This window comes from Lemur catta, chromosome 11 (assembly GCF_020740605.2).
Source record: "Lemur catta isolate mLemCat1 chromosome 11, mLemCat1.pri, whole genome shotgun sequence".
NCBI lineage: Eukaryota > Metazoa > Chordata > Mammalia > Primates > Lemuridae > Lemur > Lemur catta.
This window is the reverse complement of record NC_059138.1, coordinates 12,122,503-12,148,588: the sequence shown is the minus strand read 5'-3', so window position 1 is coordinate 12,148,588 and position 26,086 is coordinate 12,122,503. Positions and strand designations below refer to the sequence as shown.

Below are 26,086 nucleotides of genomic sequence, written 5' to 3'. Positions count from 1 at the left end.
AACTCACCGCAGTTTTACAAATATACCACATCCTCTTTCTGCCTTTTGTGCCCTGGCTAAGGCTCTCCTCCTGCCTTCAAAGCTGTCTATTCTGTCACTCCCTCCAACTCAGCCTGGCTAACCCCTTAGTATCCTTTTTTAGGGTCTGCCTCCTGATGCTCAGGGCTGACTTAGGTATCCTCCTCCTTTGTTCCCACAGCAGCCTGTGCACACTGCCATCACTGTGCTGTCCACAATGCACTAGATGGTGAGCAACTTCAGTGCAGAGACCATATCTAAACTGCCACTATTACCATCCCACACACTCAGAAATATATCTAGTCTACAATTGTGTAAAAGTTACCTTTCGTTGCCTGGTTGCTGATAGGTGGTGGATTTGATGCAGGTCTCTTGGTGGGGTGAAGGGGCACTGAAAAGGAAGTTTCACCAACTGGCCTTTCTGGGCTTAGACTGACATTGCTTATCTGGCATGCCCCTGAAACCAAGCTTGAATTCTGTATGTACTTTCCGTTCTGAAGGCCTGAGCCACCGCTGTCCACGTAATTCCTACTTTGTACCTTCTGACTGGTTTCTGATGAACCTTCCTTTTTGATGCATTTCTGGCTTCTACTTACATCCTGGAAGGAAGGAAGGAAATGAGGTTGAATTTTTAGGGTTTAAGAAAAGTGAGATATTTAAGCTCTCTATGCATTAGGAAAGTCAAGAGAGAAGAAATAAACTAATGAATTTTGGTTTTCTTAACTTCCATCAGCCAGAGACGACTACCGTTTCATGATGGTCATCTCAGTTCATAAACCTAATAGGTTTGAAGGATTTGGGTCTTGAAGTTGCTTCATAACTTAAGTAATAAAAAGGAGAGAAAATAATTTAAACAAGCAGAAATGCCTTGCCTACCATTCCACTCAGTGAGCACATGCCATGGAGGACCCGAGACAGAAGGAATGGACTTACGCTGCCTCAGCATGCCACAGCTCCCTTATGCCTCTCCTGGTGTAATGTACTATTCTTTTCTAGAAAATCCTTAGATCCAGAGCCCCAAGCTTGGTATTCTTCTTTAAATACAACTCCTTTTTCAGTCTCTTAAGACTACTGAGTAAACTTTCAGGAAAAAAAAAATGCTACTGATTGGTGAGTCTTGAAATCAACTGAGAGGTCATGACCAGCATTAAAAAGAGAAAGGAACAGACTGGACATGAAAAGAATACACTGCGGCATGATTTTTCATGAAACCAGATTTAATTATGCAGGTGTGTGTATGAGAGAGATATAAAATATATCTCTGACACTGTCATGATCAAATAAGTTTCAAAAACAGTATTAAACATAGATTGCTTTAAATTAGTGTTAGAAATATTCTTGAGCATGAAGAAGCAACTGCTATGATTTGACATGCCATTACAATACCTATTTAGAGTAAAGGCAAAAGAAATTTAATTTTCTCTGATATGATCTTGCTAATTATCACTTCATTTACTTTCAAAGAGAATTATAAAAACAGCCAGATTTAAATAATAGCTTATGTTTAATACTGAATCCTATAATGCTAATAAGTGATAAACTTTATGACCAGCTACAGTGAGGCACTATAAAATAACATATTGAAAAAGCGAATTATAACAATTAAGAGATTTCGTACTTGACCTGGAGTATATCCTGGAGTATATCCTTCTATTCAATAAAGAACTTACACTCACAAAGCCTTGCTTTAAAAAGATAACTTGGCTGTTTTTCTTTTTGTAAAAGCGATAGCTAAATATATCACTTCTTGGTCTTTTGGCTAAGATCAAGCGTAGTAATACAGATAAGCCAAATAAAGGAAATAAAAACCATCCATAATTCTATTACTCAGAGATTAATGATCTTACATATTTAGTATAGAGTCTAATTGTCTTTTCTGGCTATATATATATACATCTCCTCCTCCAGGGGTTTCAGTTTATACCTCCAATTCAACCTAGGGCTCTCGAAGATGGCAAAATCTAAAGGCCCTTTCCACTTCTGCTGAGGTCTTTCAGTGCTATGAGAAAGCTTTATTCACAAGAGATTTCCTCTTCACCACTTCTTCTTTTTTTTTTTTTTGAGACAGAGTCTCGTTTTGTTGCCCAGGTTAGAGTGAGTGCCATGGCGTCAGCCTAGCTCACAGCAACCTCAAACTCCTGGGCTTAAGCAATCCTACTGCCTCAGCCTCCCCAGTAGCTGGGACTACACGCATGCGCCACTATGCCCGGCTAGTTTTTTTTCCTATATATACTTTTAGTTGTCCAGATAATTTCTTTCTATTTTTAGTAGAGACGAGGTCTCACTCAGGCTGGTCTCGAACTCCTGACCTCGAGCGATCCACCCACCTCGGCCTCCCAGAGGGCTAGGATTACAGGCGTGAGCTACCGCGCCCGGCCTTCACCACTTCTTAACCGCCTACTCAAGTTCCCCTCTGTTCCCCTTCTCCCCCAGAATGTTTCTTTACACTAGAGAAAACTAGGGGCAGTATTTCTGCTTTTGCTGATTTACTTACTTTTTTAAGTATCATGGGGATTGGGGAGGTTTAGAGGCCCTACTCTGCCACATAAGAATTTTGATTCTTTCTTTGGCTGCCATTTTCCAAGGTTTGCAGCAAAAGATCATATCACTTTCCTTGTTTGGTGCTGCTGGTAAAGTTTTGGTTTTTTAAAAATGCTATTTTTGTTTCATTTTGTTTGGTGTGAGCATTAATATTCTGGGATCCTAAAACATCTAGTTTCTTCTCTTAGAGCGGAGGTTCTTAATCTGAAGTTAATGGATAGTCTGCGCGGGGATTCGGGTGTGGGTAGCAGCACAAACCATGACAAAACATAAGCAAAAGTCAATGTTTATAGTGAACATTTGTCTGGAAAGAGAATCTGTAACTTTCACCAAATTCTCAAAGGAATTTAGTATCTAAAAATGTTCAAGAAATAACATCAGGCTGGGTGAAGTGGTTCACACCTGTAATCCCAACACTTTGGGAGGCTGAGGTGGGAGGATTGCTTGAGACCAAGAGTTTAAGACCAGCCTCGGCAAGATAGTGAGACCCCATCTCTACAAACTACCTGGGCATTATGACGTGTGCCTGTAGTTCCAGTGACTCAGGAGGCTAAGTTGGGAGGATTGCTTGAGCCCAGGAGTTTGAGGCTGCAATGAGCTATGATCACACTACCCTACTCCAGCTTACACAACAGAGCAAGACCCTGTCTCTAAAGAAAAAAAAAAGAAATAAATAATATCAGAGGTTAAAAAAGAGACCCTCATGGTATTCTTCTTTACCTTTCATGTTTCATTCTAACCAGACATACCTACAAGTGTTGGTAGTCATTAGTTTTGAAAACTACTTCCTTGAATAAATTATTCTTTTCCAGATCACATTCTATCCATGACATTACATTAGTCATCACATCAGAATCTCTAAAAATGGACAGTTGTTCAAATGTGCATTTAATTGTAATTTTTTGGCTTTCTAGATCTAGTAGTCGATAACCAATTGTTACAGTTTAAAAAAGAAAGCAAAAACAGACAATTTTAAATGTCCTTCTGTATTTCAAACTTTGAATATACCTGAGGATTAAATCTGGAAGTATCAAATTGTTTAATCCAGGAAGAAGTCCTAAAGTCTTGATCTTCAGTCTTGACATGGTAGCCTAAAGAGAAGTTTTAATTAAATTATCTTTGTACAAACTTGATCTGAAACAACAAAATTAACCTAATGCTTAAAATTAAAAGCAAATTTATATTGACATTTTATTTAAAAATAAATACATTAACTCTTTAGATATTTATTTACACACTTTCACCTTCACTATACTCCATTTCCTCTCAAAAGCAAAAAACAATCACCAGCTCACAACTTACCATGTTAATTCTTTCCATTCTCTCAAATACTATATTTATTCTTTCTTTTTTTTTTTTTTAAGGCTAGCTAATGAAGCAGTAGTAGGCCTGGAGAAGGAACAAAGAAATCTATAACATTGTGACCAATTAGTTGTAAATACCATTGTACTCAGACCAACCTCAAAGATTTTCTTAATTTCACAGGTTTTGGGCCTGATGCTGGAAGATCTATAATCAAATTCTATGGCCATCTGTTGTATATGTAAAACCAAATGCAATATATTCTCTCTAAAAATGGTATTTTCCACATAGAATACTTTCCCATATAGAATAAAGCAGGTGTTTGCCTGAATTTTGTAGTATTTCCATGAAAACTTTCTTTTCAAGGGACCAAAGAGATATTAGAAAGACAAAATGATGCAGTGGAAAGACAGAGAAATTCAGATTTGAATTTGAGTTCTTCCATTACTAATTCAACTTCAGGCAAGTTACTTATCCTCTCCAAACTTCAGTTTCCTCTTATACAATAAGCACAGACTTTGAGGTCAGATGGCCTTGGGTTTAAATTCCAACACCACTGAATAATAGTTATGTAAAGCGTCGGCAAATTAAATTAATTTCACTAAGTCTTGTTTCCTTTACCTGTAAAGGGAGTGATTTTTACCTATATCATAAATGTTGTTTCAAGAACTAAGTGAAATGAATGCCAAGTTCCTGGTCCATAGGTGACAATTATATGGGATCCAATATAATAATTACATAGGCATTCAATTTTAATGTAGCCCATCTTTTCCCAAATCTTCCTCAGGCTTTTTGGGAAATAAAAATTTGCCCTGAGGGCACAGAGCAGAAAACACTATGGGGCATGTCTGACACTGCCATCGAGTCTGCCCTCTTTTCTCAATACTCCTTTTTTCTCCTTTTTTCCAGTAGGAGAAACAGTTCAAAACTTGTTTTCCCTTTCCTAAAAGGAAAACAGGATTGACTGTTCAAGTTTAGCAGACCATTTAAGACACCAAAACATTCCTTTTCACTCCGACAATAATACTAACTCTCTTGCAATAGCAATGGTAGAATTATGCTACTGAACACAATTCTCAATTCCAGGTAATTTACATTTTGAGTTCTTATGCTTCCATGTTACATGACTTGTCAGCATTATACAGCTTTTCCTCAGCATTCTTGATACCATTTCCAGCTAAAGGTGTGCAATGAATAGTCCTTATTCAAAATCTCCAACTTAAACTAGGATTATTGAGCTATTAAGTTGGGCATCATATGTTACTTCTTAGAGACTGATAAAATTTTTTTCTTACCACATTCCACTGGTTTATCATAGCGATACAACTGCCTAAGCTCATGGTTACTGCTGTGGCAGCTGCTGTGATCCTGGTGAGAGTTTCTCTCACTGCTGCAGTCTGTGCTTTGTATTTGCCTTTGTAAACATGTGGAATAGTGCAACCCTGCCATGGACAGCATGCCCTGAATAGCTTCTTCCTCTGTGCTCGTCGAGGTAGGACATTCCCTAAAAAGCAGATGATCCACAAAAACAAGAGTGTATTTTTTCTGATGAAATTTTTGGCAAAATTTAAAACTAAAAAAATGTTTTCATTTTTTTATATGTAATAAGACTACTACCATCAGCAAGCCTACCTTTTAATTGGAATTTCACTTCTAGATGGCTTCTGGCTCTTTTGAAGGAAGTTTCTCATCACATTAGATTCTTCCTTAAAGTTTGACGTTATTTCTTGTTTCTTTTCATCACCTGAACTTTCAGACTCTTCAGTGGTAAAATTATTTTTCTGAAATAATCAATAATTAAATGGAAATAAAGCCATATAAGAAACTGACCAAGTTTGTACAAACTAATCCAAAAGATTTTATATATCTGTGGAAAGTCAAAATCTTAGTTATCATGAAATTATTCTGTATTTCACGTGAAAATCTCTATTAACTATAGGAACATACTACCTTCATAAAAAACACACAGGCTTTCTTTAAGGTACAATGAAATATAACCTATGAGAGATATGAGAAACATTAAGAACAGTATAAGCAGAAGAATCTCTCTTTCCACCCTTTCCAAAATCAGACAAAAGCTACGTTTATCAAATGTGAACAGTCACATGACAGTGGGTGCGTACAATGACCACTACAGGAAGATCCTGTGCTACACAGCTTAGAGACAAGCTTTGGGGAAAGCTGCCATTTGCCTTCCTCCCAGGTGACAACACATGGTGCTCATCTTTCCATCAAATAACGTACAAGTCATAGGGTCTCAGGCGTACCAGTGCAGTGCACTCAGGTCCAGAGTCTTCTGACTCAGAAATATCGGAATATCCTGATGATTTATTCCTGAGTTCTGATTTCACATGTGTAAAAAACCCTGAGAAAGAAAGGAATGGATGGAAAAAAAAAGAAAAAGTCATTAGAATTTGATGAACAACGTACAAGGTGATCTCTAAAGTCCACCTGGCTCTGTGATGTCTCCCAATCTCTTGTCCTCTATCCTCCTTTTACACTTTTGTTTTCTCCATTTCTTTCTCCCTAATTGACCAAGATGCAAACTGAAGTATATACTTAAATATAAGTGTGGTATTTATTAAACATGATTATATATTATATATTTGGGTGAGATGACCATCTTATATTTCTTTCCAGAAATAGCTTCCAAAACTAAAACTAGCTATTTACAAGATGCTTTCCACTTCCCCTTTTGCATTAGTTCTATCATTAGGAAAAAAAAAAAAAAGACAACTTTTCTAAACCTAAAAAGCATTCACGTAGCTGGTGAATTCAACAAGCTTATAAACTGGGCTTTCTCTTTCATGAGGCGCTGTCATATAGCACTTGTTTGATGAGTGCCTGTTGATTGGGGCCTTTTTCCTGGCATGCACACAAAGCCAGAGTCACCAACCACAGCAGTGCCAAATTTATCTGGAATTAGCAGGAACTAAGATGTTCAATATGGATTAAATAATGTTAGTTATCTGAAACATTTATTTGTCAAATATCAAAATTTTTATTTTACTATTTTTTAAAATAGAAGAGTATATGGAGGTCTTGAAAAATGTTGAGAAATTAAGACTCTATTCAAAGAAGAAAGACCTCAATGAGAAGACAGCGTTAATATTTTGTCATATTGATGATAACCAATTAATAACCTAGTAGAGGCCTTCTTGCCAATAGGCAATCAAATAAAACCACAATACATGGAAACCTAACAGCTTCAGATCAGCCAGTTATATATTACCTGAAAATTATACACATGCTAGCTAAAATAATATATGAAATTTCATTATACTTGAAATTTTTATTTTGGAAATTAGAGGCCCATAAAATGTATGAGCCTTCATGTGAGTCTTTAAAAACTGACTAGACGAAGGTATGTGATCCACACAACCCCCCTCACTGATAACACCTTCCCTGGCCACTATACCTCACTTGGCCTTCACACTCAGCACCTCCCTGCTGGGTGACCTACTCAGACATACTTCTGATTTTTCAAAACAGTATTAGGGATACAAAAATTTTCAATCCCACTATAAACTTAAGAACTTCAAAATTAGCAAATTACTTAACATATTACCACATTAGTAATGAACAGATCTTCCAAATGACCATTAAAACAAACATACTGTTAAGTGGTTTTTGAGATGTTTCATTTTCTACTCCCTCTATTCCTGAACTCTCTTCTATCTTCATTTTTGTCTTTTTTGTCCTTCTTTTATCCTCTTCATTTTCACTATCTGCTGTATAAAGACTCTGATCTGTGAAGGGCTGTCTCTCATCTCTGTATCATAAAGGAAAAATAATCAAGTCAGAAAATAGTCCAAGACTATGTAGCCAAATGGTATTCCCCACCCCCTTAATTTACAGAGAATAGAGAATTGAGACCCTGTCCCCATATTTCAATCAGCTATGCAACGGTATGGACTAGGGATAGAATGAACAAAGGGATTCCACTGAAAATTAATCTACTTGATACTTTGATCTACTTTACATACTTGATTATTCTTCCATTTGTCAGCAGTAATCGTAGATCATTATCTTTTGCTCTCCATTCAGGTACTGTGGAAGATGGCTGGAGATGTTTGTTGAATTTTCCATTCAGTTTAGAGTTCAAGATGTCCTTAAAGTATAAAAGCAGAAGTTACTTAACCTTCACCCTCAGACAGCCCTGCTTGACTGAAGAACACAGTATACCACCACCTCCCCCGTGGCCCTGCATCTCAAGGTGACACGCAGCTGCCAGGGCATGGGGACATGTAGCAGTATGACACTCCAGAGTTCCCAAAGCCAAAGCAAGAGCATGGCTCATCTTTCTGGGGGACCATTAAGAATAAAATACATCTTATGAAGTAGACGTAAAATGTGCATAAAGTGAATTCAAAGAAATTTCACTCTTGTAGAAAGCTGAAAAAGTGGAGCAGCACTGCCTTAAGGTATTTTAATTCTCTTCTCCTTGCTTCTTCCTGCTGAAGTGCTAGCTCTTGGGCCTTTCCATTCACGCTGTCCTTCACTTACATCTACCTAGCAACGAACAGGTCACCACACTGCTACCACTAGGAACAAAGGACCCTATGTGACATAAAGGTATAATAGTAGCTGGGTTTTAATGCATAAAAAAGGTTTCTTTTTCATGGTAATTTTTCCCTTAAGAATAAATAGAACCTTTCCTAATAAGCTAAATCTTCCCCAGTGACTATGGATTAAGTAGGTTTGGAACAATGTAATCTTAAAACTATTATATACAATTTGAAATATTTAAGAAAGTTAAAGTTTCCATATAACTTCTTTAAATATTTTAATTCAGAGATACCCCTATCTCATTCATTTTATTTATCTATTTATTCTTATGTTTTCAGAGTTGGGGGTCTTGCTATATTGCCCAGGCTGATCTCAAACTCCTAGGATCAGGCAGTCCTCCTGCTTCAACCAACCTCTCAAGTAGCTGGGACTGCAGGTGTACACCACCACATCTAACTCTTCTATCTCATTCATTTTAAATTATTGCCTATACTCTACTTAAGATATAAAATTATAGATGATACAGATCTCACCACAAACTCGTAACCATGTTTTACAAAGGCACTATATCAAAAATCTTATTACTGCCTCCCACTCTCCCCTTTGTCCAGTAGGCCAGCACTTTTCAAACTTTAATGGGTTTATTCTAACAGTCTCCCAGTCTAACAGTCATCTAGGCTGATGCTATTGGCTCAAGTATAGGCTTTCTGCATTTGCTCTTCTCTCTGCCTATAACATTATTCCTCAAATGTCTGTGTGTTCATTTGACTTTGCATGATTTAAGTGTCAGTTCAAACCTGAGAGGCTCTCTGACCACCTTACCTAAAGTACCCAGCCACACCATACCCCTTTATTCTACTGCTCTGTTGTTTGGGTTCTTTCATAAACACTTATAATCTGAAATTATATGATTTTAGTGTATGTCTCTGCCTCCCCACCCTTCCAACTTGAACTAGGACTGAAGCTTCATGACGGTAAGAACTTAAGTTTTGCTCACTCTGGCATCTTCTCCAGAGCCTAGAAAAGCATACGGTATGTGGTAAACATTAAATAAACATGTCAGGAAATCAATGAGGTCTATTCATCCTAATTCTATACTGATACCTAGAAACATAAAGCACCACTCCTTGAAACAGGCAGAACTACTGAATGACCCCTATAATTTTACAGTAAAAATTAGTTAACAAGAATAGTCAGAATGTTTACTTTTAATTACCCCTTTAAAGAACTTTAAGGAATAATCAAGTCTTTTTCTGTTATTATGAAACAATACTTGCCTCTTCCCATGGACACATCTCTAATCTTTTGAGGACCTCCCTGGTGTGGAGCTCTAGGATGTCTAGGTTAGAAGGAGTTCGGACATTATGATCTCGAAGTTTCCTCATCTTTCGTCGGGAATGGTAGGGGGAAGTTGCTTCATTTGAGGATCGTGAAATTGAACACACAGTAGGAATTCCCTGAGATTTAACTGGTTTGCCATTTTCCTCCTTTAAGAATCAAAATCAGAGTATTTTTATGACAAGACTACTATATACACACTTGACTAATCGTCCATAAAAATATTTTAGAAAACAAAAACCATTCAGTTCAATCATATAAACAAAAAAGACTAAATCGTAAGCCTCAAAGAGCTTTGCTGAGACATTTATTCCCTTCTCTCCCCCAAATAAGACACTGTGAACATATTTCTTTGATTTTTAATATCTTATTAAAGGTTGTACTGTATTCCACTGTGCTGCTTCCAGTTCTTTCCCACAATGAGCATTCTTTTCACATACATATTTGCATAAATCAATGCTTACTTTTTAAAATGCTTTTTTAAATTTTTTCTTTTTAGAGACAGTGTCTCACTCTGTTTTCAAGGCTGGAGTGCAATGGCATGATCATAGCTCACTGCAGCCTTGAACTCCGGGCTCAAGCAATCCTCCCAATTTAGCCTATCAAGTAGCTGGGACTATAGGCATGTGCCACCACACCTGGCTAATTTTTAAATTTTTTTGTAGAAATGAGGTCTCACTATGTTGCCCAGGCTGGTCTTGAACTCCTAGCCTCAAATGATCCTCCTGCCTCAGCCTCCCAAAGTGTTGGGTTATAGGCATGACCCACTGTGCTAGCCAATATTTACTTTTTAAACCAAAATCACACATCTATGTAGTTTTTAAAATTAAATATGCTATAAGCATTCATGAAAAGTAGTGGTCTACTCTTTCCCATCTCTAATTCCCGTTCTCCAGAGGCAACCACCTGCAACTATTTTTTTTTTACTGTGGTAACATACATGTAACATAAAATTTTCTATTTTAACCATTTTTAAGTATACAGTTCAGTGCTATTAAGTACATTCACACTGTTGTACAACTATCACCACCATCCATCTCCAGAACTTTCTCAACTGCACAAACTAAAACTGTACCCACTAAACATAACTTCCCATTCTCCCCTCCCTGCAACCTCTAGCAACTACCATTCTACCTGCACTCTATGAATCTGACAACACTAGGAACTTCATATAAGTGGAATTACATAATATTTGTCCTTTGGTGACTGGCTTATTTCACTTAGCAAAATATCTTCAAGGTTCATCTACAGTATAGCATGTGTCAAAATTTCCTTCTTCTATTTAATATAAGGCTGAATAATATTCCATTACATGTATGCACCACATTTTGTTTATCTGTGCATCCACTGATGGACACCTGGGTTGCTCGGCCCACCTTTTGGCCATAGTGCATAATGCTGCTGTAAACCTGGGTTTACACACATCTATTCGAGTCCCTGGTTTTAATTCTTTTGGGTGTTGGGTAGCCATGACTCACAACTCTACTAATTGTGGGTTTTGCCCCCAGTTTTTTGCCTCCGAATTTCTAAATAACATGTTTATACTGTTTTTGGCTTCAGTTATTACCAGATTCCTACTATGCAAGATGAAGTCTTAATCTTAATCCATACCTCTCCTAAATATACACTTACTTCCCTTTCCTTCAATATTCTGTATTTAAATTATGCTCAGTAAAAATTATCAATAACCCAATGCCACATAACATACTACTATTACATTCCTTTCTTTTACATCCTTCCATAATCCCTTGAGTTATAACTGCCTCACTTCCCATCTGCTTTGTTTTCTACATATTAATATTTATCACTAATCGATCCCCAAATTCTCTACTAAAAGAATGCAAACATTCAAATGCATTAAGTAATCTATCAATTTTATACTTTTCTTTGGAGACATCCCTCCTGGATAGGATTGCCAGATAAAGTGCAAGACACCCAGTTAAACTTAAATTTCAGGTAACAACAAATATGCAGCTCTTCGGTCTCCTGATCCATACTGGACTGGCTGCTCTCTGGGCCAGACTTATTCTTCCAGGTGTATTTTACCACTTTAAATTGTAATATTAATTTGGAGTTGACATATTCTCAGAAATGACACTCCCATTTATTTAAGTATTGTTTTACTTCCCTTAATAAAGATTTACAGTTTTTTTCATGTAGACTCATCCCCTTCTTACTAAGTTTATCCGTAGTTTTGGTTGTTATCATGCATGAGATTTATATATGTATACATTTACATATATATTTAAGATCAGATATATGACTTTTGATACTAAATTCATTTATATGATTACTATCACTCTTTAAAAACAGAAATATTTTTCTACTATAACTGAACACATTGAAAATTACACGAACTATTCTATCCATGGATATTAAACCCAGCATTTTAATATTTCTTAGATGTATACCTCTTTCTATTCCCCAAACACAACTCTAATGTAAGTTGTGAAATTATCAGTTGGCCTCCATTCTGCCACTAATTTCCTCTCAATTCAAGCTAAACACTAACAGAACCACCTTCCTGAAGAATTACTTTAATTAAAACATCCTTGCTTAAACACCTGGAAGAGCCCTAATTAATAAATCAAAACACCTAATCACAGATTTTATGAGTTTTTATCAAAGGGCATTTACCTGAGCAAGTTGCTCTATTTTTGTCCCACCCCACCAACCTCATCCCTTTCTCCAACCCAGCTTCCCTAGCATGATTCATCCCCCCTACATTTTTTTTCTTGCTGTAATTACTTAACACATATTTATCTCTGGGTAGCTGAAATTAACTGGTTCTGAAAGTTGTATTGTTTACTCTGTATTTTTTGTTTTTAAAGTAACCTGAAGTAATCTGGTAACTGCTTATTATTTCATTTCAATATAACATTCTAAATTTCTCTCTAAGTCTTTAGAAGCCTGAAAACCTAAGAATCCATCCAAGACTCATCTCATTCTATTACTTCTAAGTGTGTAAGAGTTTTCAAATGTTTGTAGTCTGCTGGTAGATGCATTTACTTCTCAAAGCAGATAGTAACAAAGCATTTACACGATAGTTTTTACTCTTACCTCTATTGCTCGAATTACTTTAGAAAGTTCTTTAATAAGATGTCCAGGTCTAACATTGTCTGGAATTTCAAAGGCATGTTCAGATACAAGCTGTTTTTGGATTAACAAAGATAAGAAAACCAAAGTTACTTACATTTTTATATGTGAAAACTAATTTACTAAACCAATTTTTGGGTCCTCTAGACTTTATAGACATAGCTAAATACTAGTAAGCCATGTCTCAGAGTTCATGAAGTTGGTATAACACCTTCAAAAAAGATCCTCATTAACACATAAAAATCCTCTTAGGTGGACTTGTTCCACAGTGAGTTCTGCTTTATATTGAGTAAGTAACCTTGTACTCTACACCTCAAAGCCTACTGTAATTCTTACTACTACTACTAAAGTAACTCATTAAGCCTAACATTTAATTCATAATGCATAAAGATTTTTAAGGGGAACACAGGCACTACATAATCCTAGTTTCTCTTGGGAAGTCTAATTGGAATAAATTTGTCAACTTTTTTTTCTTTTAATAATCAAAAGCAAAATAGAAAAAAGATCCCAACAATAGTGAAGAGGAGTTAATTGGTAAGTTACCATATTTATTGAACTGAAAACTACTGTCATTATTATGTGTATTTCAAATATTAATCTCTATAAGAATATTTTGGCTTTTTAGACACACTCAACATACTAGCTTCTACTTTTGCTGTTTACTTGGTTTTGGCATCATTTGTGAAAACAGGTAATAACAACAGTAATATTAAGTGCTACTAACTCTGTGCTCTAATACTGTAAATACTAGTATTTACAAGTGTTAACTCATTTAATCCTTCCAACAACATTGACATAATTACTACTGTTATTCCCATTTTATAGGTGAGGGAAGTGAGGCATAGAAGTTAGGTAACTTGCCCAAAGTTACACAGCTGGTTTATTAGTAGCAAAGCCGAGATTTGATTCTCAACATTTGACTCCAGGATCCATGCTCTTAACCATTATGCTGAGCTGCCTCTCATCTTATGGCAAATTTAACAGATATTAACGTAAACATCATGCTTTTTACTTATTTATTTTTGAGACAGGGCCTTGCTCTGTAGCCCAGGCATGAATGCAGTGGCGTCATCATAGTTCATTGGAATCTCAAACTCCTGCGGTCAAGTGATCCTCCTGCCTCAGCCTCCCAAGTAGCTGGGACTACAGGTATGCACCACCATACCAGGCTAATTTTTCTATTTTTTGAGGAGACGAGGTCTCGATATGTTGCTCAGGCTGGTCTCGAACTCCTGGTGTTAAGAGATTCTTCCGCCTTAGCCTCCCAAAGTGCTAGGATTACAGGTGTGAGCCACCACGCCCAGCACATCATGCTTGTTAAAATGCACTGTAACTATAATGTATTAACAGTATTCATTATTGACAATGAATTTACTATGCATGAAAATCACTTATGAAGTTTCTAAGAACAGAGATTCAGATCCTACCCTACATCTATTAAATTAAAATCTCTAGAGGAGGATCCACAGGTTTTATTTTTATAAAAAGCACTAAAGGCAATTCTGGTAATCTCACAAATTTGAGAACCACTTGTCTAAAGCCTTCAGTAGGAAGTAAATTATATAGTTTTTGCAACATATGCCTGTTTTTGTTATATAGTTTTAAATTTGCTTATGCCTTTCCTTGTCATCTAGATGATAGTCTTTCACAGTGGAAGACATGCTTTTTATTTTACTGAATGCTTCCACACTGGCTTGCTCTAGCAGATACAGATGCAATGATAATAAAGTGACAGGGAGTATAAAATTATTGGGATGGTAACCTATTAATTACTGTTTCCCAATATCTCCTAAAAGCAGGATTTTTATTTCAAGGTGACACTCAAGAAATTAATTTGGACATGTATTTTCATTAGATCACACATTTATCATTTATTAAAGTATTATGTGCAAAGCTCCATGTAGTTAAAATGAAGATAAGAAAGACAGTCCCTATTCTTCAAAAGCTCATGAACCTGGTGAAGGAGAAATGGATACATTACTTTATATACATTAGTTGTAAGCCCACTGGCACAAGAAATATGCTATGAAATCATAAGGGAAGTTAACACTAATTCCAAATGGAAATCTGGGATGACTTTTGGGTGGTGGGAATCAATGCAAATTGGACCACACTTTAGTGAAAATGGAAAGCTAATTCTTAAACCTTGACCTCTTCTGCCCTTCATTTTTATATAAGTCTAGCAGCATGGTAAAGAGCATAGGCTTTGCAATCCCAGAGATCTAAGCTTTAAGTTCTAGCTCTACCAGTTCTCTTGGGCAAGTTACTTAAAAAACTCTTAAACCTCAGCTTTCCCATATGTAGAACAGGGATACCAATAGCACCCTGACCTCATATAGTTGCTCTAAGGATTAAATGAGGTCATGCATGTAAAGACTAAGCACACCATAAGAGCTCAATGTTATTTATTATTATTCTGTATCTACATGTTCATTTCTCAGTCAACATCCTAAATATACTTGAATTACTTTCTTTTCCAAATTATAAAGACATAACTAAGTACTTAATTCTCATAAATATGAACAGAAACCAGTACATCTGTATATACTGTATAATAAAATGCAGGTTGTACTTAAAACATAATCTCTATTCCCTCTACTACTGGCACTCACAGGTGCTGCCAAAACAGCATAAGGACTCTATTTTCTTGATCTTGCCACATAAAAAACAACAATTTTACCAAAGAAAATAACTTACTTCTTTTTTCATCCACAATTTTAAAGCACTATGCAGTGCTTTCACTCCCTGGACTAGGTAAGTTTGAGGCTGGAAACCATCTTCTCTCAGTTCTGTAGGAACAAAAGTGGGGTGGACAAAGAAGTTAAAATGTTCTAAGGATAAAGGGATTAACTTTAGATTTTGAGTAACTACCACGTATAAAACTGTATAACTTCTAAATTAATAGAAAGACAAAAAAGTGGAATATAAAATTCAAAAAGAAGGAAAAAGAAATAGAATTACATTCAATATAATTGTACTAAATGTTCTATTTAAGAGAAAGACTGTTCCTTCAGAGTAGATAAGGCAAAAATAAATAAATTAAAAAAAGAAGAAGAAAAAAGAAAGACCATTCCACTGGATTTAAAAATCAACTAAAAGTACATAAATAACATATAAAAAAATACAGAAATGTTTAAAATAAAAAGATGGGGAAAAAATACCAAGCTTTGGAAAAAAAAGCTGGTGTAGCTATATTAATAGACTGTCATTAATAAAGGATCATTTCATAATGACAAAAGATTTAATTCACCAGAGAGACATAAATAACCATTTAAATTTTGCACTCAATAACATATCCTGAAAATATAGAAAGCAGTAACTAGACAGAGCTATAAGGAGAAATCTATAATCACAGTGGAAAATTTTAAGACATTTCTCTTGATAAAGTAACTGAACTAAAAAAAAAAAAAAATCAGGCTGGGTGCAGTGGCTCACGCCTTTAATCCTAGCACTCTGGGAGGCCAAGACGGGAGGATCGCTCAAGGTCAGGAGTTCAAGACCAGCCTGAGCAAGAGCGAGACCCCGTCTCTACTAAAAAAATAGAAAGAAATTAGCTGGACAACTAAAATATATATATATAGAAAAAATTAGCTGGGCATGGTGGCGCATGCCTGTAGTCCCAGCTACTCGGGAGGCTGAGGCAGAAGGATCGCTTGAGCCCAGGAGTTTGAGGTTGCTGTGAGCTAGGCTGACACCATGGCACTCTAGCCCAGCAAACAGAGAGAGACTCTGTCTCAAAAAAAATTAAAAAAATAAAACATAAAAAAAAAATCAGTAGGCAAATATATATGTAATTTGAACAATATAAAACTTGATTCAATGGCCATAAATAGAATTATTATACCCAGAAATTGCAGAACACATTCTTTTCAACATACACAGAACATTTGCAAAAAATCACCCATAACCCAGAGCCATAAACAAGTCTTATTAAATGTCCAAGGATTTAAATCACAGACGTGTTCACCATGCAATTAAGCTAGAAATCAATAACACAGAAATCAGTAACAAGATAACTGGAGAAAGTCCATATGTTCAGAAATTAAGAAACACAAATACTAAGAAATAGACTGCTAACTAACATTTGGATCAAAAAACATATATTAGGCCAGGCACGGTCACTCACACCTATAATCCTAGTACTTTGGGAGGCTGAGGTGGGAGGATTGCTTGAGGCCAGGAGTATAAGACCAGCCTGAGCAATATAGCAAGACTCTGTCACTACAAAAAACAGAAAAATTAGCTGGGCATGGTGGCATGTGCCTGCAGTCCCAGCTACTTGGGAAGCTGAGGTAGGAAGACCCCTTGAGCCCAGGAGTTTGAGGTTGCAGTGAGCTATAATGATGTCACTGCACTCATGCCCGGGCAACAGAGCGAGACTCTGTCTACAAACAAACAAACAAACAATAAAACAATACATTAGAAATCATAATATGTTGGTTAAACAATAATGAAAACATTATATCAAAACATGTGGTATATTATACATGCAAGGAAACGTATAGCTTTAAATGCTTATATTAGAAAAGGTGGCTGAAAATTAACGAGCTGAGGACCCCACGAAAAACTCAGGCAGGGCAAAGGCAATATATGTAAACTAAACATTTGTACTCCTGTAATATTCTGAAAAAAAAAGATTGGGACACTGGGTGGAAAATTAATACCATCTTAATTTTTAAAAAAAGAAAAAATGGGCAAAAATTAACAAAACAGAAAATGGAGAGGACTGTTAAGTCTCAAACTGGTTCTTTAAAAAGGTATTAAAATTGATAAAGATAAAATAAGCACAAATATGCAGTATCAAGAATGAGAAATGAGACATCATTACAAATGCTACAGATATTAAGTATTTAAGAGAGATAACATGAACTTTATGCCAACAAATGTAAAAATTTAGATAAAATTTCTAGATACATTTCTAGAAACTAATTCATCAAAATGGACTCAGTAATTAACTAGAAAACCTTAATAGTCCTTTAATTACTAAAGATACTGACTCAGCAGTCAAAAATCTTCCTACAACTAAAATTATAGACCCAGAAGGCTTGCTCTGTGAGTTCTATCAATCATTCAAGAAAGAAGTCATTCCAATCATATACAAACTTCTCCAGAGATCAGAAAAAGGAACAATCCCAACCTTTTATATGAGGTTAGCATAACTTTTATACCAAAACCTAATAGGGACAGTATGAGAAAACAAAATATGGCCCAATATCACTCTTGTGCCAAAATGAAAAAAAAAAAAAAATACACACATATGCACATACTTATATGTAACATGTAAATATATACCCTATATATTTATTAAAATATATTTTATGTTTTTATAGATTATATTTTATATAGTCTAGATATAGTGAATATATGTGCCAGATTTTTACCAAAAAAAAATTATGAAATGCTGAAAAAACATTAAAGAAAACCTTAATAGAGATGTCCCATGATTATTTTTAGAAAACTCAATATTTAATAACAATTTTACCAAAATTGATCTGTAGATTTTAACATGTTCTAAGTTAAAATCCTCACATTTTTATTTGCTTGCTTGCTTTTGATGGCCTAATACAAAGATGAAATAGTTATTTCTAAGACCAAGCAAATTGCTGCTGTGGCTTCAAGAGTAACAGAAAAGTTTTGTCTTTCAGATAAGCTCTTAATTTGCTCTAAAAAGTTGAATTAGGAGCCTCTCTTAGACATTAGGGGAAAAAGAGACCATTGTGCATCACCCTAGGGGTGTGTGCGTGCGTATGTATGAATGGATAGTTTCTCCTAGCTAACCATAAGATAGGAATCTGGCATCTTGGGACACAATGACAGAAGAGATGGGAGAAACAGAAATGCCAATCTCTTAACTAGAGGGTTCAGTAGTTGAGTTTTATTTTCACAAAACAAGGACATTTATAAGTGTTTTTGTATGTGTAAGTGTTCCTGCTTTTCTAGACTGTACTTAAACAGGAGACCATGAACTCTACTGTCCAGTATTTTACTGAAAACTCAACTCTACAGTCCATTGTGACATTCCTATAGCCAGGAAAAATACCTGAAAACACTAAACGAGTCAGGGATTCATGATAATGATTCATTTCTGGAGCAGAGACTGGTCTTGGAAAGAAAGTACCTATTCCTCGCCATCTATGGGATCCTACCTCCATCACACACACCTGCAGCACCGTCAAGACATCTCCCTCTACATTTTGCTGTGGGGCGTGGGGTTTAGGGTGCCACTGCTATTTCCTTCTCCTCAAAGAGAGAGGGTTTTTTTTTCTCTTTTGAAAACAAAACCATACACAAGTTTTATCACTTTAGTTCTGTACATGCTCTTAGGAAGTAAATTTTTGGTTGTTTCTTTTCATTTTACCTTTTCTTCGTATGTAACTTTTAAATGGAAAAAGAAACAAATGTTCAGAATAAACTTTACTGTTTAATCTGTTTATATCTACTCTTCTGAGAGTTATAAATTATAATAATAGTACTATTTGCAAACTGACTAGAAAATTTAGACAGCACAAAAACCAACTATATTCTCACTGGCTCAAGCACAGAAAAGCAGAAAATGGATAGAAGTAGAAGTGATACTCAGTCTCCAACTTGACTGCTCAAGGATTATTAAGCCAAAATATAAAAATATCAAAATCTGAAATTCCACATTTTAAAAAGTATTTAAATAAAGGGATATTCAAAGAAAATATTGTTCTTCAACTTTGCATCCTAACAAGTGAATTATTCTAGCCAGCATGACGGTCATAAAGGTGATGGCATACACATTACCTGATTCTCTCAGGACATGAAAAGTATTCCTTTGATTTTTTAAAGCAAATGTTTTGGAACATATATTAGGTAACAATCACTTGATATAAACTACAATTTTCAGAGGGTGTGGGAGGCACTTTTACATGCTTGATAATGTGTACAGGCTACTACAGTACTAGATGAAATGAACACTTTCCAACATTATTTATGTTGTTCTGACATAGTCCTTCACATACCTGATTTTTTAAGAGCATAGGTTGTTAGGTTATGGACTAGTAACTAATTCACTAAAAAGGTTCCTGGAGAGAGGAAATCATGTATTGAAAAAACAAAATAGTGTGACATCTATACTCTACTAGAAAAGGGACTCTGTCAGGTGGTTTTCAGTGGACTTACAAATATTATATATCACATCATATAAAAAAGTATAAATTATTAATTACCTTTCAGGGTTTCCAGCAAGTTTTTGGCTACAAACCAACATATGGCTTCGAAGAAAGGGAATTTGAAAAGATCTGGTGTTTTCAGCCTTTTCTCCATCTCGTAACACCTAAATGAATAAAATTTGAAAAAATATTTAATGTTAATATTAGTATTTCAAAATTAAATGAAGGTAACTAACTTGAAAATAAAACATAAGACAAATCAAGTACTGTATATTACTTAGCAACAACACCACATTTGGACAAGACTGGATTATCTTACCCAGGTCATGACTTTAACAAATGTGATAGCATGCCTTAGAATTATACTGAGCTTCACAAAAGGTCACATCTTGGGATCTGCATCCTAGTTTTAACAAAAGGGAATTTTACAAGGGTTCCACTGTAAGTGAAACAACGTATTTAGAAAACAGCTCCCTGTATTCCACAACACCGAGATATCCACCCAGAAAGTTTTCTTTAGTCTCAACTAAGCATTCAACCTTAAGGCCTTACTTGGGGCTAACCAAGGTGAGAAGACAGGAACCATAGCTTGCCACAGTGTTAGTCTTCTGTCAGAGTTCTTGTAGCAGCTCATACAGCAGGAGCCATCTTTCCCTCAGGGACAGCTCAGGTGCAAAAAGAGGAGATCCACATTTGGTAGTTGTGGGAGCTGCCCTGGCTTACAGTCTCATGTCCTATAGGAGCCTCAATCTCTCTTTTTTAAACAGTATTTTATCTTATTTTATTTATTTTTCTTTAGAGACAGGATCTCACTGTCACCCAGGCTAGATTGCAGTGCCATGATCATAGCTCACTGCAAACTCCAACTCCTTAGCTCAGGTGATTCTCACACCTCAGACTCCTGAGTAGCTGGCATTACAGGTGCATGCCACCATGCCTAGCTATTTCATTTTTTTTGTAGAAAGAGGGTCTTGCTATGTTGCCCAGGCTGGTCTCAACAACTCTTGGCCTCAAGCAATCCTCCTGCCTCAGCCTCCCTAAAAAGTGGGATTACGGGTGTGAGCCACTGCACCCAGCCTCACTGTCTATTGTAATAACTCCACACACAAATGCGCAGCTTCCAGGGATCCTCACGCGCATGCTACGTGACAAGAGTCATGCACTGAGGAAAGCCCAAAGATACGGCTTCCTACCAGGTATTTCTAGTTCTCCCAGTCCTGATACAGTTTATCAATTAGGAATCATTTTTACCATAAGCAGTGTTGCCTAGTAATATTCTCCCTTCATTAGACTACCAAGGGAACAGAGTCAGGCAAAGATCAAATTCTCATACAGAGGAGAAATAGCTGTTAATCCTTTACGTGCAGCAAAATTAAACCAGATGTTTTAACAGCAATTGTGACTTAAGGTTGCTTTTTTCCAGCAGCATATGTCACACCTGAGTCTGACTGGATTTCATTTGTTTCCCTCATTGCAAGAATAGCCAAAGGAGAACACATACATTTTTATAAAATTTTGAAATCTAGGGAGATATTATCAAACTAAGTTACTTTTTTTGTTTTAGATTTGAAATGCACGAAGTATCCTCCTGACAAAGTTTTAAAAATACGACTTTTGTTAAAAGTTCTTATTTCTAATCATTTTTCAGGGCCTATCTCCATGGGATCTCAAATAAAATGCTGTGAATTTTTTTTTAACTTAAAAAAAAAAAAAAGACTGTCCTATTTAAGAAAGAAAAAAAGATCCTTTAAATACTGATGACACAAACCTGAGCTGCATGCCAATGTTAAGGTTGTGAAGAAAGTTCCCCCCAAAAGCCATACAGTCCTGAGAAGTGAGCACAGCATGAATCCACCCTGAAATGGTTAAAAGTATATAAATCAGTAATTTAATATTTAAACCAAACAAATGTGATATCTACCTGTGAAGTAACTCGAAACACCAACATCAGTTCACTTCATACTCCAGTGCTAGAGAAGTTAATGTCTATTACAATCCATAGATTCATTTAATTAAATATTTATAAAATGTTTATATTATATTCAAGACTGTGTGCAGAGCTTGAGAAATAAGGTGAAGGTTTTTTTCTGGTTGCTGCTGTTTTCGTTGTTTAATTTAAAAATACAACCCAACTTCACATAAAAGATTTTTCTCCAGGACAAGTCAAATCTGGTTTAAATTAGGAAAGCAAAATTTCCACTAAAGAGCACTGGGACTGGCTGAGCACTCTGCCTCCCCAGGGCCATCCTAAACTGAGTGCCCTGAAAGGTAAGCAGGGGAGGATCAGTGGACTCAATCTCAGACCCAACTCTGTAAGAAGGAAACGGCAGATTGGTCACATTTAATTGTGAAGGGCTATGGTCCTGAAGAAATAAACATGGGCAATCAAAATGATGTTTTGTTTTCCCACAAAAATGTTTTCAAAATGAGAATCATTTCTAAGAGATGACACAATCTTTGAAAGAAATGTTGGTAGACTTAACATAAAGACCACGTAAATAAATATATACACACATTTGTATGAAAATTAGCTTTTAAAATACACAAATCCCATTTTCTTGATATTTTTCATCTTTGACCTCTCACTGTGCTGTAACACGATATCAAAAACCAAAGGACTCACTTCCAAGTGTGCCCATTTGTGTGTTCAAAGGCACAAAGACTTGAGTTTGACTCCGAAACCACAAATCAGAAGTTGTCCGTGCCAGTTACAAATTCTATACATCAGTGGTTCTCAGTAGTGGCAGTACTGCCTATACAGGGTGTTTTGGAAAGTCTGGAGGCTTTGTTGATTGTCACAATGATCAGAGAGCACTACTCGCATTTTGTGACTGAGAGCCAGAAGTGCAACATGCAAGATAGTTCTACACAATAAGAAACTGTCTCACATCACGCAGGATTGTCAATTTCTGCTAGGCTTTCACATAGGTACAAAGCCTGTCTATCAACTATCTGAGCCTAGAAATTAGTACTTCATTATTTACCTAAACAAACTATTTTTGCATGGTTTTGGCACAATTTCCAAGAACATGACAACTCTGTAAATGAAGAGAACTGCAGTTTATTTGGAAGTTTATAGTTGTCAACTATCTTGGAAAAAAATTTACATTGCCTATAGCAGTGGTTCTCCAAGTGTGGTTCCCAGACCAGCAACACCTACATCAGTCAAGAACTTGTCAGAAATGCAAATTCTCAGGCCCACTCCAGATCTACAGAATCAGAATCCTGGCAATGAGGCCAGCAATCTGTGTTGTAACAAGCCCTCTAAGTGATTCTGATACTCCAGGAAGTCTGAGAACCACTGGCCTACACCAATGACACTGACAGAATTTGTACTGTCACTAACACACACTTAAATTGGTTTGCTGGCTTATGCAGCTAACCATTTCATTCAGTTCTCTGATGTTGCTGTGCCTAAACAGGCACAAATTGAAATAGTATTTCATTATAAATTACCTTTTTCTTTCTTCTTTATATTTGTTAGGTCACTAAATTTATTTTTAAAAAACATTAGTTGTGCATGAACTATGAACTATGAATTTCAATGTAAGATTTTGAAGAAGGCACAAGAAAATATTTATTATAAAAGGGAGAACTAGAAAGAAGACCAAAGGGGGAAGCTTAGCCCATTCACAATGAAAACACTGATACTTATCTAGGCAAATATTCTGGTGGTTCCATGCATTTATTCAACACACATTTATTATTATATATAACAGAGGCAAGGCAAGAAAACAAAGCCTGTGGTAACAGATCCCTGTGAACTCTGCAGCCATTAAGGCTGCCCAAGCCAAAAGAACACAATTCTCAAAACCACTGGTCTGGATAGTCTATACACTGTATCCATTCACATCTCAAAATGACAGGCCTGATACCTGTTCTTGAGGCTACAGCTAAGACTGATACTCAGTCCCTTGCTAGGGTCTCTGAAGACATACCCTTTGTCTCCTAACTGTCCCAGGACAGTAGCCCAGGTTCTTACAGCAGGTTTGCCCTTTAACAGCAATGGAGAGTGACCAAAGTTAAAACTGAAAGGAATGTTATTAAAAATTTAAAACTTTTGTGCATCAAAGGACATTATCAAGAAAGTGAAAAACTGACCCACAGAATGGGAGAAAATATTTGCAAATCATATATCTGATATGGGTCTAATATACAGAATACATAAAGAACATTTACAAACTCAAAAATAAAAACAGACAACCTAATTTAAAAATGGGCAAAAGGTTTGAATAGACATTTCTCCAAAGAAGATATATCACTATGCACTCACCAGTTGTGCATCCCTAATCTGAAAACCCAAAATCAAAAATACTCCAATAAGCAGCATTTCCTTTGAGTGTTATGTCAGTGCTCAAAAAGTCTTGGATTTTAGAATATTTCAGAGTTTGGATTTCCAGATTAGGGATGCTTAACCTGTATATCCCTACAAGGGAATATTATTGGGCAATAAAAAGATGAAGTACTGTTACGTGCTACAACATGAATGAGCCTAGAAAACATTATGCTAAGTGAAAGAAGCTAGACAAAAAAGGCCATGGTGTATGATTCCACTTATATAAAGTGTCCAGAACAGGTAAATCCATAGAAACAGGAAGTACATTAGTGGTTGCCAGGAGCTCAGGGGAGGGAGGAATGGGGCATGACTGCTAAAGGGTATATGGGTTTCCTTTTGAGATGATGAAAATGTTCTGAAATTTAGACAGTAATGATGGTTGTACAAGCTTGTCAATCTCTACTAAATGTCACTAAATTATATACTTCAAAAGGGTGAATATAATGGTACATGAATTTTACCTCCATAAAAATAAAACTGAAGGCAAATGATATAACATAATGCCAAAAGAAGTCCTAACTATAAGACAAGCCCTCTAAGGGATGAAAAGTAAAAAGTCGAAGATCAGAATTATTTCTTACGTAATGCCTAAAAACTACTTTCCAAACATGTTGAAGCTGGAGGTTCTAACTAAAAGCTGACTCTATGTGACTGAGTATCAACTGGGGAGTAGGAAGTAGGATGAAAACCTTACCTGTAGGAACAAATAAGGTATGTCCCTGCTTTACCACACATTTGTAGCATTTATCCACCTTATCTCCAAAGAACACCTCACTCTGGGTCACAGATGAACTCCAAGATTCATAGAGTGCCAAATTTTCATCTGTTGGCTTTATCAAATAAAAAATCTTCTCACCCTAGAACGAAGTAATCGAACTATTTTTGAAAAAGCAAAAGCCATTCTTAGGATGGCCTACATTGATGCAATTTCCCAATATAATGATCTAAATTAAGTTAGATAATTATCAGAATTTTTAGGTTCAAAGACATTTCACCCACCTGATCAGTAGCTATTGACTTAAGAAACATTTTCACAGGAGCTAAAGCTTGCCCTCCCCAACTGACAAGGAGTCAATAAAGTAGTGCTGAAGAAATAGCTGTGAGAAAGGAGGGTAGAGAACCACAAACACCCCACTGACCTCCTCTCATTTTCAAGGTATAGAAGTAAGTATGTGTTGACAGGCCTCCAGGTTAGAGAGTCCTTTCTGCAAACTTTGCCCTTTCTCCTATGATCTCTAACATAAAGATTATTTTTAAAGACCTGTAAATAAACTAACTCTTTGGTTCTTCATGAAGAAAAGGAACAAGAGTCCAAGGACACAGCACCAAATATAGCCCAGAGCATTGCCACGGCATAGACATTTGACATACATGAAGATTTGGTTCTAGATCAGTACTCTCCAACAGAACTTTCTGTAATGATGAAAATTTTTTAATATCTGTGCTATCCAATACAGCAGTCACTAGCCATGTGTGGCGACTGAGCACTTGAAATGTGATGAGTGCAGATGAGGACTGAATTTTTAATTACATTCAATTTTAATTAAATTTAGCCCCACATGGCTAGCAGCTACTGTATTGAATGGTACAGTTCTAGATAAAGCAAGGTGAATATAAACTGTAAAGAATTGGTATTTTTATGGGCATTCCTGGATCCAACTAGCTGTCCTTGCCCTACCTTAAAGCCAGAAGCAACTATTACTATAATTTTGCCCCTTCTTAGGTATTTGAGTCAAGGATGAATGGATAATTAACTAGGGGGAAGAGGAAACAAAGAGACAAAAAGGCTAAAAGAAACCAATTTAAAAGA

General features: G+C 36.1%; 1 protein-coding gene across 2 annotated transcripts in view; it reads right to left on the bottom strand.

The window, feature by feature from the left end:
• Positions 1-26,086, bottom strand: part of KDM7A (lysine demethylase 7A) — a 74,759-nt gene that overhangs the window by 6,889 nt on the left and 41,784 nt on the right. For both annotated transcript variants that reach the window (XM_045565283.1, XM_045565284.1), the window contains exons 7-19: positions 24,971-25,133; positions 21,709-21,796; positions 19,998-20,104; positions 15,502-15,593; positions 12,769-12,858; positions 9,648-9,857; positions 7,848-7,972; positions 7,479-7,633; positions 6,129-6,226; positions 5,494-5,642; positions 5,157-5,365; positions 3,568-3,650; positions 344-617 (exon numbers count right to left, since the gene is read on the bottom strand). In XM_045565283.1, the coding sequence (XP_045421239.1) occupies positions 344-617; positions 3,568-3,650; positions 5,157-5,365; positions 5,494-5,642; positions 6,129-6,226; positions 7,479-7,633; positions 7,848-7,972; positions 9,648-9,857; positions 12,769-12,858; positions 15,502-15,593; positions 19,998-20,104; positions 21,709-21,796; positions 24,971-25,133 (1,843 nt within the window). The remainder of the gene's footprint in view (positions 1-343; positions 618-3,567; positions 3,651-5,156; positions 5,366-5,493; positions 5,643-6,128; positions 6,227-7,478; positions 7,634-7,847; positions 7,973-9,647; positions 9,858-12,768; positions 12,859-15,501; positions 15,594-19,997; positions 20,105-21,708; positions 21,797-24,970; positions 25,134-26,086) is intronic.